Raw genomic sequence first — 12,684 nt, 5'->3', positions numbered from 1 at the left:
TTGGTCATGGGCTATAATTCTGTTAATGTCTTTACAATTTGGTTTCCTAGTATTTTGTTGAGGGCTTTTGCATCAGTGTTTATCACGAATAATATCTTACACTTTTGTTTCCTTGTCATATATTTGCTTGGGTGGTGTCAGACTAAGGGTGTTATCATACAATTGTTTTTTGTTGTTTCCTCTTCTTCACTTATTTGGAATTGTTTGAGAATTGTTAATTCTTCATTAAACATTGAGTAGAATTGTACAGTGCTTATGAATTATGCATTTGTTCCTGGTCTTTGTTCTAGGATTTTTTTTTTTTTTTGATTACTGCTCCAATTGCCTTACTACTTACGAGGGTATACAGACTTTTTCTTTCTTTTTCACTCAGACACAGTAGGTTAAGTTCTTTTATACTCCTTTTTCTTACTTTGACATTGGAGTTGACACACATGATAGTGTTCCACAATTCCCTTAGGCTATGTTCATTTGTTCATTTTTCTTTTCTCTTTTCTTTTTTTTGTTTTTTGACATGCAGTCTCACTCTGTCACCCAAAGCTGGAGTGCAGTGGTGTGATCTTGGCTCACTGCAACCTCTGCTTCCTGAGTTCAACTGATTCTTCTCTCTCAGCCTCCTGAGTAGCTGGGATTACAGGCACGCATCACCATGCCTGGCTATCTTCATCATTCTTCTATTTCATTTTCTCCTTTTATTTATTATTTATTTTACAGACGGGGTCTCACTGTGTAGCCCAGGCTGGAATACGGTGGCATGATCATAGCTTACTGTACCTTCAACCTCCTAGGCTCAAATGATCCTCCTACCTCAGCCTGCTGAGTAGCTGGGACTACAGGCTCATGCCACTACACCCAGCTAATTTTGTGTATTTTTCTTTCCCCCGAGATGGCAACTCTTGTTTCCCAGGCTGGAGTGCAATGGTGCGATCTCAGTTCATTGCAACCTCCATCTCCTGGGTCCAAGCTATTCTCCTGCCTCAGCCTCCCAAGTAGTTGGGATTACAGGCGCCCGCCACCATGCCCAGCTAAGTTTTTGTATTTTTGTAGAGACGAGGTTTCATCATGTTGGCCAGGCTGGTCTCGAACTTCTGACCTCGTGATCTGCCCGCCTTAGCCTCCCAAAGTGCTAGGATTACAGGCGTGAGCCATCACGCCTGGCTCTAGTGTGTTTTTTAATTCAGTTATGTTTTTCAGCTCTAGAATTTCTGTTTCTTCTTCATAGTTATCTCTTTGTTGATAATCTCATATTTATTGTTTTTGTGATTTTCTGAAGTTGTTTATGAGTACTGTCTTAATACATTGAGCAACTTTAGGAGTCTTATTGTTATTTCTTTGATAATGTATATACATATATCTGCTTCTTTAGTATTACTTTGTGGTGATTTAATATGTTGCTGCATATGGTCCGTGTTTCTTTTTTTCTTTTGCTTTTTTTTTTTTTTTTTTAAACGGAGTCTCACTCTGTCGCCCAGGCTGGAGTGCAGTGGTGAGATCCCAGCTCACTGCAACCTCCGCCTCCCGGGTTCAAGCGATTCTCTGTCTCAGCCCCCCGAGTAGCTGGGATTGCAGGCATCCACCACTACACCCGGCTAATTTTTGTATTTTTTGTAGAGGCGGGATTTCGCCATTTTGGCCAGGCTGGTCTCGAACTCCTGACCTCGTGATCCACCCTCCTCGGCTCCCAAAGTGCTGGGATTACAGGTGTGAGCCACCGTGCCCGGCTTCTTTTGATATCTCGTTATCTCCTGTTGGGACCACAGCATTTCACTAATCAGCCGCTTGTAGTTTTTGATTCTGGCTTCCTTCAGGGAAGACATGCTACAGTCATCCTGACTAGAGGCTCTGGAGATCCGTCAAGCCTTTTCTAGGGATGCGTCCTCTGTGGACTTTTTGATTGTAGCTTAACTAAAGAGGTTGTGCCAGTTTGTATGCAGGAATGCCTCTGTTGTCTGCTGGCTGTTCCGCAGCCTCGCTGGTGTCCTAGTAAGCTGGGGGCTGCACCGCCACCTAGTGTCTGCCTACGTTGCTACAAGCTCTGGTTTATGATGGATGGCTTTGTTCTCAGTAGCTTCCTTACCTGGGGTCCTGTTACTTCAGTGTTTATATTCAGGCAAGACAGAAACTTGTCCCTTAGCAGTGCCCTGAAAAGTCAGAACGTTATGAGCCTTGTGTTGTGTTACAGGAAAAAAGAGAAAAAAAAAAGTCAGAATGTTAGATGGATATTCCCATACTTTCTCTCCCCAGGAGAAAATGGAAGTGTGGTTTTCTCACAGTGATACTACATCATGCCAGGGTAGGGCCTCAGGTGAGTAGGTGTTTCAAAAGAGTTCTGACCTCTGATGTGGTTGCCAGATTTCCCACAAAGACAATTTGGTCCGTGTAGTGTTATTAAATCTGTGTCTCCATGGGTAGTGCTTGGGACTTCCTACTCCTCTCTCTTATAGACAGCATCACTTCAGTACAGTTTTCTTTTTATGAGATGGAGTCTCACTCTGTCGCCCAGGCTGGAGTGCAGTGGCGTGATCTCGGCGCACCGCAACTTCTACCTCCTGGGTTTAAGTGATTCTCCTGCCTTAGCCTCCCGAGTAGCTTGGATTACAGGCGCCTGCCACCACGCCTGGCTAATTTTTGTATTTTTAGTAGAGACGGGGTTTCACCATGTTGGCCAGGCTGGTCTTGAACTCCTGACCTCAAGTGATCCACCCGCCTCGGCCTTTCAAAGTGCTGGATTACAGGCGTGAGCCACCACGCCCGGCCGCATTATCATTTCTTAAGATATCTGTTGTGCTTATTTAGTTCATGTAGATATTGAATATCACTCAGTATGTCAAACATAATATCTAACACTTCCATAGAGATAACCTTGTTTTCAGTTTTTTATTTGTATACTTATTGCCCATAAAACTGAGAAATCGACACTGATATAGAGGATATCACAACCTGTTAGGTAAAAGAGTAATAAAACAGAATTAGGGAGACATAACTTGCTCAAATTCCTTAATGTGTAGGAAAATATGGGAAAAACAGACTCAGTTTCTCCTACTTTGCTTCCATAATACAAATACTTCTGTGATCTTGGATGTATTGGGTTTTCCTCTACACATCAAATAAACAATTCTGCAACAGACACCAAATAAGTGTTCCCATATTTGATTCCATTCTGACGCTGTCTGTCTGGATATGGGGTCAGCTCCCATAGGCTGAGGGCTCAATCCCACAACGGCGCACACACTTTAATGCCAGTCACAAACACAGGTGTGGCCTGTGCTTCTCAGTGACCAGCTGTGAATTGTGAATTCTGATGACCCCCTCCTTGGAACTGATTAGTTTGCTTGAGTGGCTCACAGAACACAGGGAAACACTTTACTTGTATTTACCCATTTATTATAGAAGATGCTACAAAGCACACAGATGAACATCTAGATGGAAGTGATCTATTAGTTGAGATATGGGAAAGGAGTGAGGAGCTGGGATGTATTCTCTCACGTATTCTGTCTTTTTTGAGTTTTCATGGAGGCCCCATTATGGAGGCATTGCTTCCATTATTGGCATTGGTGATCAGCTGAACCTTCATTCCCTCTGCCCTCCCGAGAGGACAGAGGCTTAGTCTAACCGAGCCTCAGTCTTTCCAGTGACCACCCACCGAGCCTCAGTTCCAGTGACCGCTCCATCCTGAAGCTACCTAGGTGCTCCAGCCACCAATTATCCCATTAATGTACAAAAAGATACTTATCACTCCACAGATTTCAAGTGAGCTCTCATGTCAGGAGAGGGGGATGAGGACCAAATCTGTGTGTCACATTGTCACAATCTGGATCTGTCAGCTCACCCACTTCAATTTAACCTATTCTCACAGTTTTCTCCTCTTCTCCTTTTATGTGAAATTTTGAACTCTCCCCTTAGCCACTTGGTGAAATGTGTTTTTCATTTTAGGTACGGTTGACATTTAGGGATGTGGCCATAGAATTCTCTCAGGAGGAGTGGAAATGCCTGGACCCTGCTCAGAGGATTTTATACAGGGACGTGATGCTGGAGAACTACTGGAACCTTGTTTCTCTGGGTGAGGATGACTTTCTTGCAGAAGTCAAGATCTGTTCTTGTCTATTGTTGCATTTTCCCTTGTGAGTCCCTGGAGAGCCCCTGCATTGCTTGACTGAGATTGAAGTCCTGTTGACTCTGAAATGGAAAGCTTAATCATGGGAAACCTGGACTTTAATCTTCCCCTTTTTCAGATGTTCTGCCTCCTTTGTGCTGCATCATTTGAGGTTTCAGAGCTTCTGTATGCATAATACATTGTGTTAGACTTTTGAAATGTCAGATTTCCTGTTTTCTACCTCTCTGCTTTGGATTAAGTTGTTGGTGGAATAGAGCCTTCTATCAGCAGTACCGTGTTTCCTGCGTATTCAGAAGGAGGCATTCAGTGGATGATTTTTTCTTTCTTTTTTTTGAGGCGGAGTCTCGCTCTGTCGCCCAGGCTGGAGTGCAGTGGCGTGATCTGGGCTCACTGCATACTCCGCCTCCCAGGTTCATGCCATTCTCCTGCCTTAGCCTCCCGAGTAGCTGGGACCACAGGCGCCCGCCACCACGCCTGGCTAATTTTTTTTTATATTTTTAGTAGAGACGGGGTTTCACCGTGTTAGCCATCATGATCTCCATCTCCTGACCTTGTGATCCGCCCACCTCAGCTTCCCAAAGTGCTGGGATTACAGGCGTGAGCCACCGTGCCTGGTCCAGTGGATGAATTTTTCAAGTTTTCTTAGATCCACATGTAATGTCCTCTCATGTAAACATAGGGCTGGGATTCTGGAAAAGCCCCGGCACATTGTGCTCCTTTCTTTTTATAAACAGGACTGTGTCATTTTGATATGAATATTATCTCCATGTTGGAGGAAGGGAAAGAGCCCTGGACTGTGAAGAGCTGTGTGAAAATAGCAAGAAAACCAAGAATGCGGGAATGTGTCAAAGGTGTGGTCACAGGTAAGAGCTCACATGGGCAGAGAGAAGGCCACTCATTAACCAGAGTGTGGGAGGGGGCGCAGTAGCTCACGCCTGTAATCCCAACACTTTGGGAGGCCAAGGCGGGCAGATCACTTGAGGTCAGGATTTCGAGACCAGCCTGACCAACATTGTGAAACCCTGTCTCTACTAAAAATACAAAAAAAATTAGCCGGTTGTGGTGGCGTGTGCCTGTAGTCCCAGCTACTCAGGAGGCTGAGGCAAGAGAATTGCTTGAACCCGGGAGGTGGAGGTTGCAGTGAGCCAAGATCATGCCACTGCACTCCAGCCTGGGTGACAGAACGAAACTCCATCTCAAAATAAATAAATAAATAAAGTGGGAAACTCTCTGCAAATGAGAGAGTTCTTTGGGAAAATAAGTTGCCTTAGAGATAGAGGCAAAGTCATTTGAACTCTATGGTCCTTTTGAAGAGACTGCTTTCTTTCTTGGTCTCTCCCTCTGTATTTAATTCCATGTGGTGCCCAGTTCTTAGTCCATGTGGGTCAGAGGGGAAGCTTCCATAGTCCTTAGTCCTGACATCTAGACCTATTTATGTTCCACCCCATTTCCTGTGCGTGGAAGACCTGCTCAGGAGATGGAAACATTGGCTGCTGCTCCTTGGCATCTGCTGTCCCAAACTTCATGGAAGAGTCTCCAGCCGTCTCTGCCTGTTGAGGTCCCTCAGCCATTTCTTCCATTCTGCTTTTGCCAGTCTTCATGGGGGTGTGTGATAAACAAGTGGGTTCTGTCTTCTGAGATTGTTCTCAGCATAACCGTAAAGACGCCTAACAAAATCATTCTCTCATTGATCCTCATTCTTACATGGGGTGCGTATTCTGTTTTTCCAGGCTTTAGCACAGAAATACAAGTACTGCGTGTTCTCACTTACTTTTGGAATCTAAACCAATAAAACTAATAGCAGCAAAGAGTAGAGTGTGGGTTACCACAGGTTGGGGACTGGAGGGAATAGGGAGATGTTGATCACTGGGTGAAAACATTAGGAGTAAATGATAGGATTTTGAGATGACTTATATGGTAATAAGCTTGTTTCCATCAGTCCACATTGTGTACCTATAACAGAATATCAGTTTGTTTCCTGTAAATATGTATAACTATAATTTGTCAATATAGAATTTAAAAAAAAATCATATTCCAGTTCTTATTATCTGTGTTGGTTCTAAATAAAAATCCTTCTTTCTCTTAAGAGAAAACTGTTTATTATTCCACAGACAATAATTTTTTTTTTTTTTGAGATGAAGTTTCTCTCTTGTTGTCCAGGCTGGAGTGCAATGGTGTGATCTCGGCTCACCACAACCTCTGCCTCCTGGGTTCAAGAGATTCTCTTGCCTCAGCCACCCAAGTACTGGGATTACAGGCGTGCGCCACCATACCTGGTTAATTTTGTATTTTTAGTAGAGATGGGATTTCTCCACGTTGGTCAGGCTGGTCTCGAACTCCTGACCTCAGGTGACCCACCTGGTGCAGCCTCCCAAAGTGCTGGGATTACAGACATGAGCCACTGCGCCTGGCCAATAATTTTTTTTTTAAGTTTCCACACATGGCCTTAAACAAGAACATTTTATATATGCAGTTATTCCTCTCAATTCATTTTATCATAGGCTGCTAGAATATCTTATTAGTTGATTTTCATAAAATTAATACATTATGGTTTTCAGCATGTATTGTGAAATATAACTGTCAGGCCAGGTGCAGAGGCTCACGCCTGTAATCCCAGCACTTTGGGAGGCAGAGGCAGGCAGATAACAAGGTCAGGAGTTCCAGACCGGCCTGACCAACATGGTGAAATCCCATCTTTACTAAAAATACAAAAATTAGCCAGGTGTGATAGAACATGCCTGCAGTCCCAGCTATTCGGGAGACTGAGGCAGGAGAATCACTTGAACCCTGGAGGCGGGGGTTGCAGTAAGCCGAGATCACACCACTACACTCCAGCCTGGGGAACAGAGCAAAACTCTGTCTAAAAAAAAAAAAAAAAGAAAAAAAAAAGAAAGAAATATAACTGTCATGTACCACTTACTAATGTTGCAAAATTTTCTGCTCTGTGTGGATATAGATAGTATAACAAGTATTTCAACACATTTTTTTCTGACATAGTTTTATTGAATATTCATTTTCCTAGTGCTATTATGGTTTTGCAGTTCAAAATTCCTGCTTCTTAATTATGTTTCCTGTGAGCTCTTTGCCATTATAATATATTGTGTTGTACTTTAGTATGTATTTGTGCATAATGAGTATGCTTTAAATGTGTATAACTTATTTTTCTTCAATTGAGATAGCCATATGTTTTTGGCCAATTGGTATGTGCCACGAGGTCCTGGTGGAGAAATAATCCTCTGATGGCTAACATGGGATTCACAGTGTGAGTGTTTTGGTCATAGGTAGTTTGAATCTAGGCTGCCCCAATTTTTTTTATTTTTTTATTTTTTAAGACATCTCACTGTCTCTAAGGCTGTAGTGCTGTGGTACAGTCATAGCTCACTGTAACCTTGAACTCTTGGACTAAGGCAATCCTCATGTCTCAGCCTCTTTTTTTTTTTTTTTTTTGATGAGACAGAGTTTTGCTCTTGTTGCCCAAGCCGGAGTACAATGGCGCAACCTCACCTCCTGAGTTCAAGCAATTCTCCTTCCTCAGCTTCCCAAGTTGCTGGGATTACAGGTGCCCACTACCACACCCAGCCAATTTTTTATATTTTTAGCAGAGACAGAGTTTCGCCATATTGACCAGGCTGGTCTCGAACTCCTGACCTCAGGTGATCCACCCGCCTCAGCCTCCCAAAGTGTTGGGATTACAGGCGTGAGCCACTGCACCCAGCATCCTCAGCCTCGTGAGTATCCAGAATTGGGGGCACACGCCAGCATGCCGAACTAATTTTTTTATTTTTATTTTTTGACGGAGTCTTGCTTTGTCGCCGAGGTTGGAGTGCAGTGGCACAGTCTTGGCTCACTGCAACCTCTACCTCTCAGGTTCAAGCAATTCTCTTGCCTCAGCCTCCTGAGAAGCTGGGACTATAGGCGCATGCCACCACGCCTGACTAATTTTTGTATTTTTAGTAGAGATGGGGTTTCACCGTGTTGGCCAAGCTGGTCTCAATCTCCTAACCTCATGATCCACCCGCCTCAGCCTCCCAAAGTGCTGGGATTACAGGCATGAGCCACCACGCCTGGCCTAATTTTTAAATTATTTTGTTTTTGTAGAGATGGAGTCTCGCTATGTTGCCCAGGCTGGTCTCAAACTCGTGGCCTCCTGTGATCCTCCCACCTTAGGCTCCCAAAGCATTGGGATTACAGGCAAGAGCCACAACGGCCAGCCCTTCCCAAATATTTGAATTACATGCAACTGCATTTGCTTTGTTAAAAAATACTACTTTTGGCTGGGCACGGTGACTCACGCCTGTAATTCCAGCACTTTGGGAGGCCAAGGCAGGTGGCTCACGAGGTCAGGAGATCGAGACCATCCTGGCTAACATGGTGAAACCCCGTCTCTACTAAAAATACAAAAACAAAATTAGCCAGGCAGGGTGGCGGGTGCCTGTAGTCCCAGCTACTCGGGAGGCTGAGGCGGGAGAATGGTGTGAACCCAGGAGGCAGAGCTTGCAGTGAGCCAAGATCGCACCACTGCACTCCAGCCTGGGTGACAGAGCGAGACTCCGTCTCAAAAAAAAAACATTTTTGTTCCTAACAATTGAAATTCATGGTTCTGAAGTTCCAAAGTCTGTTCGATATAAGTATTACTTTTGGTGGAATATGTTTGCAGTGTAAAATATTTATTTCTATACTGTAATTAATTGGAAATTATGTGGTTCTTTATATCTTGTAGATATCCCTCCTAAATGTACAATCAAGGATTTGCTACCAAAAGAGAAGAGCAGTACAGAAGCAGTATTCCACACAGTGGTGTTGGAAAGACACGAAAGCCCTGAAATTGAAGACTTTTCCTTCAAGGAACCCCAGAAAAATATGCATGACTTTGAGTGTCAATGGAGAGATGACACAGGAAATTACAAGGGAGTGCTTATGACCCAGAAAGAAGGTAAAAGAGATCAACGCGATAGAAGAGACATAGAAAACAAGCTTATGAACAATCAGCTTGGAGTAAGCTTTCATTCGCATCTGCCTGAACTGCAGCTATTTCAAGGTGAGGGGAAAATGTACGAATGTAATCAAGTTGAGAAGTCTACCAACAATGGTTCCTCAGTGTCACCACTTCAACAAATTCCTTCTAGTGTCCAAACCCACAGGTCTAAAAAATATCATGAACTTAACCATTTTTCATTACTCACACAAAGACGAAAAGCAAACAGTTGTGGAAAACCTTACAAATGTAATGAATGTGGCAAGGCGTTCACTCAGAATTCAAACCTTACAAGTCATAGGAGAATTCATAGCGGAGAGAAGCCTTACAAATGCAGTGAGTGCGGCAAAACCTTTACTGTTCGTTCAAATCTAACTATTCATCAGGTCATCCATACTGGAGAAAAACCTTACAAATGTCATGAGTGTGGCAAGGTCTTCAGGCACAATTCATACCTTGCAACTCATCGGCGAATTCATACTGGAGAGAAACCTTACAAGTGTAATGAGTGTGGAAAAGCCTTTAGAGGACATTCAAACCTAACTACCCATCAGTTAATTCATACTGGAGAAAAACCGTTCAAATGTAATGAATGTGGCAAGCTCTTCACTCAAAATTCACACCTTATAAGTCATTGGAGAATTCACACTGGAGAGAAACCTTACAAGTGCAATGAGTGCGGCAAAGCCTTTAGTGTTCGTTCAAGCCTAGCAATCCATCAGACAATCCACACTGGAGAAAAACCTTACAAATGTAATGAATGTGGCAAAGTGTTTAGGTACAATTCATACCTCGGAAGGCATCGGAGAGTTCATACTGGTGAGAAACCTTACAAGTGTAATGAATGTGGCAAAGCCTTTAGTATGCATTCAAACCTAGCTACCCATCAGGTCATCCATACTGGAACAAAACCTTTCAAATGCAATGAATGCAGCAAGGTTTTCACTCAAAATTCACAACTTGCAAATCATCGAAGAATTCATACTGGAGAGAAACCTTACAAGTGTAATGAGTGTGGGAAAGCCTTCAGTGTTCGTTCAAGTCTGACTACCCATCAAGCAATCCATTCTGGAGAGAAACCTTACAAATGTATTGAATGTGGCAAGAGCTTCACTCAAAAATCACACCTTAGAAGTCATCGAGGAATTCATTCCGGAGAGAAACCTTACAAGTGTAATGAATGTGGTAAAGTCTTTGCTCAAACGTCACAACTTGCAAGGCATTGGAGAGTTCATACTGGAGAAAAACCTTACAAGTGTAATGACTGTGGCAGAGCCTTTAGTGATCGTTCAAGCCTAACTTTTCATCAGGCAATACATACTGGAGAGAAACCTTACAAATGTCATGAATGCGGCAAGGTTTTTAGGCACAATTCATACCTTGCGACTCATCGGCGAATTCATACTGGAGAGAAACCTTACAAGTGTAATGAGTGTGGGAAAGCCTTTAGTATGCATTCAAACCTAACTACCCATAAGGTCATCCATACTGGAGAGAAGCCTTACAAATGTAATGAATGCGGCAAGGTCTTCACCCAGAATTCACACCTTGCAAATCATCAAAGGACTCACACCGGAGAGAAACCTTACCGATGCAATGAGTGTGGGAAAGCCTTCAGTGTTCGTTCAAGCCTAACCACCCATCAGGCAATCCATACTGGGAAAAAACCTTACAAATGTAATGAATGTGGCAAGGTCTTTACTCAAAATGCGCACCTGGCAAATCACCGAAGAATTCATACTGGGGAGAAACCTTACAGGTGTACAGAGTGTGGGAAAGCCTTTAGGGTAAGGTCAAGTCTGACTACCCATATGGCAATCCACACTGGAGAAAAACGTTACAAATGTAATGAGTGTGGCAAGGTCTTCAGGCAGAGTTCAAATCTTGCAAGTCATCACAGAATGCATACCGGAGAGAAACCTTACAAATGAGTGTGGTGAGGTCATTAGGTACCATTCACTCCTTTCACATCAGTTAATTCATTCTTGACAGAATCCTTACAAATGCAGTGACAGTGGCCAGTCCCTCATGAGTTGAAGCATTAATGGATATGAGAGGCCATAAGCAAGAGACATCCGGTAAACATATGTGGCAGAGGGTTTATCCAGTCTCGCAGGTTACTAGGCATCAAGATTTATATCTTTGATGAAACCAAACAAATGTAGTATGCATCCTGAGGCCATTACCCAGTGACTGACGGTAAGTGAGGATTCCTATGAGGAATAACAGTCTCTGGTTTCCCTGTTTGCCTTTGATATTATACACTGCAGAATACTCACAAGTCCAAATATGCTAAAAATTATATATTTTTAACTCACATATGAAAAGGTTGCAGGATATTTGTAGGCAGTCAGTTACCTTCACCTTATGAAATGTTTCATTGAGTTATTTAAGGTTTTCTTGGAAAGCCTACTGTTGAGTTTCAGTGTGAACTTTGAAATCTGTTATTGTGCATCCATACACACCTTCCATGGTGGTTTCTTGGAAACATCATTGGGATGGAAGGATCATTGATTGGGTGAAGATCATTGATTAGGTGAAGGATTATTTCTATCCAATTTGTGAAGAAGGAGGACTTTGCTTTTAAAATTAAGTATCACCTGAATTAGCATTTGGGAGTGGCGAAAAGCAATGTAAAACTATGATGTCACTCACCATTCTGATAATGTTCAGGGTGCCTTTCTCCTACCAGGAGAGTACTGTGGCTTAGAGGAAAGAAATGGTCTATCAACTGAACATGAAATGGAGCAGGCCAAGACCCTAGGACATTGGGATTTTTGTGGGAGGAGAGTAATAGATAATTAGACACTGTGTGGTAGAAATACTGCAGGGGAAAAGATTGCCCCCTTATCCATTAAAGAGCAATACCTGTTGTTTAGCAAAGAGTGATGAAAAATTGATCTTGTTTTGAAATTGAAGAGAGAGGCCAGGCATGGTGGCTCACACCTGTAATCCCAGCACTTTGGGAGGCTGAGGCGGGTGGATCACCTGAGGTCGGGAGTTCGAGACCAGCCTGACCAACATGGAGAAACCCCATCTGTACTAAAAATACAAAATTAGCCGGGCGTAGTGGCAGGTGCCTGTAATCCCAGCTACTTGGGAGGCTGAAGCAGGAGAATCGCTTGAACCCAGGAGGCGGAGGTTGTGGTGAGCCAAGATCATGCCATTGCACTCCAGCCTGGGCAACAAGAACAAAACTCCATCTAAAGAAGAAAAAGAAAGAAATTGAAGAGAGAATAGTTGTCAGAGTGAAGAGTTTAATCAACAGAAGTAGAGTAACATACTCTTTAGTAGAGCTCACATTATCTGCTTGAAGCACATTTTGCTAATGTTTTATTCAGAATGTATCATAGATATAATGTTTTAACTAATAAAATAGAATGGTTTTTCTCTATGAATGAATCACATTCTTTCTGCCAACATAGTTTTATCCTGTCTCAGTAGGATACTTCATAACATAATAGCAGTGCACCACTAGGCTCTTAAAAGATCAAGAACAATTTTTTCATGGTGAAATCAAATAACACAGTTTTGGAAACCTATAAACGCATTTTGTGCTTGAATTATGTGCCCCACACTGTGGCTTAGGATACTT

General features: G+C 42.9%; 1 protein-coding gene across 7 annotated transcripts in view; it reads left to right on the top strand.

Annotated features, from left to right (window-relative positions):
• The window catches only part of ZNF160 (zinc finger protein 160), a 36,912-nt gene extending 24,429 nt beyond the window's left edge, over positions 1–12,483 (top strand). For 3 of the 7 annotated variants that reach the window (XM_054466008.2, XM_063658353.1, XM_063658352.1), the window contains 3 exons: positions 3,934–4,060; positions 4,849–4,977; positions 8,835–12,483. In XM_054466008.2, the coding sequence (XP_054321983.1) occupies positions 3,934–4,060; positions 4,849–4,977; positions 8,835–11,020 (2,442 nt within the window). In that variant the 3' untranslated portion in view covers positions 11,021–12,483. Of the gene's footprint in view, positions 1–3,933; positions 4,061–4,848; positions 4,978–5,586; positions 5,673–5,699; positions 5,824–7,146; positions 7,377–8,834 lie in introns of those variants that run through there. The other 4 variants (XM_054466011.2, XM_063658355.1, XM_063658356.1 and 1 more) reach the window with 4 other exon arrangements.
• Positions 12,484–12,684: the final 201 nt, after the last annotated feature.

Source organism: Pongo pygmaeus, chromosome 20 (assembly GCF_028885625.2).
Source record: "Pongo pygmaeus isolate AG05252 chromosome 20, NHGRI_mPonPyg2-v2.0_pri, whole genome shotgun sequence".
In the NCBI taxonomy this organism is placed as follows: Eukaryota; Metazoa; Chordata; class Mammalia; order Primates; family Hominidae; genus Pongo; species Pongo pygmaeus.
This window is presented reverse-complemented; position numbering and strand designations above follow the sequence as displayed.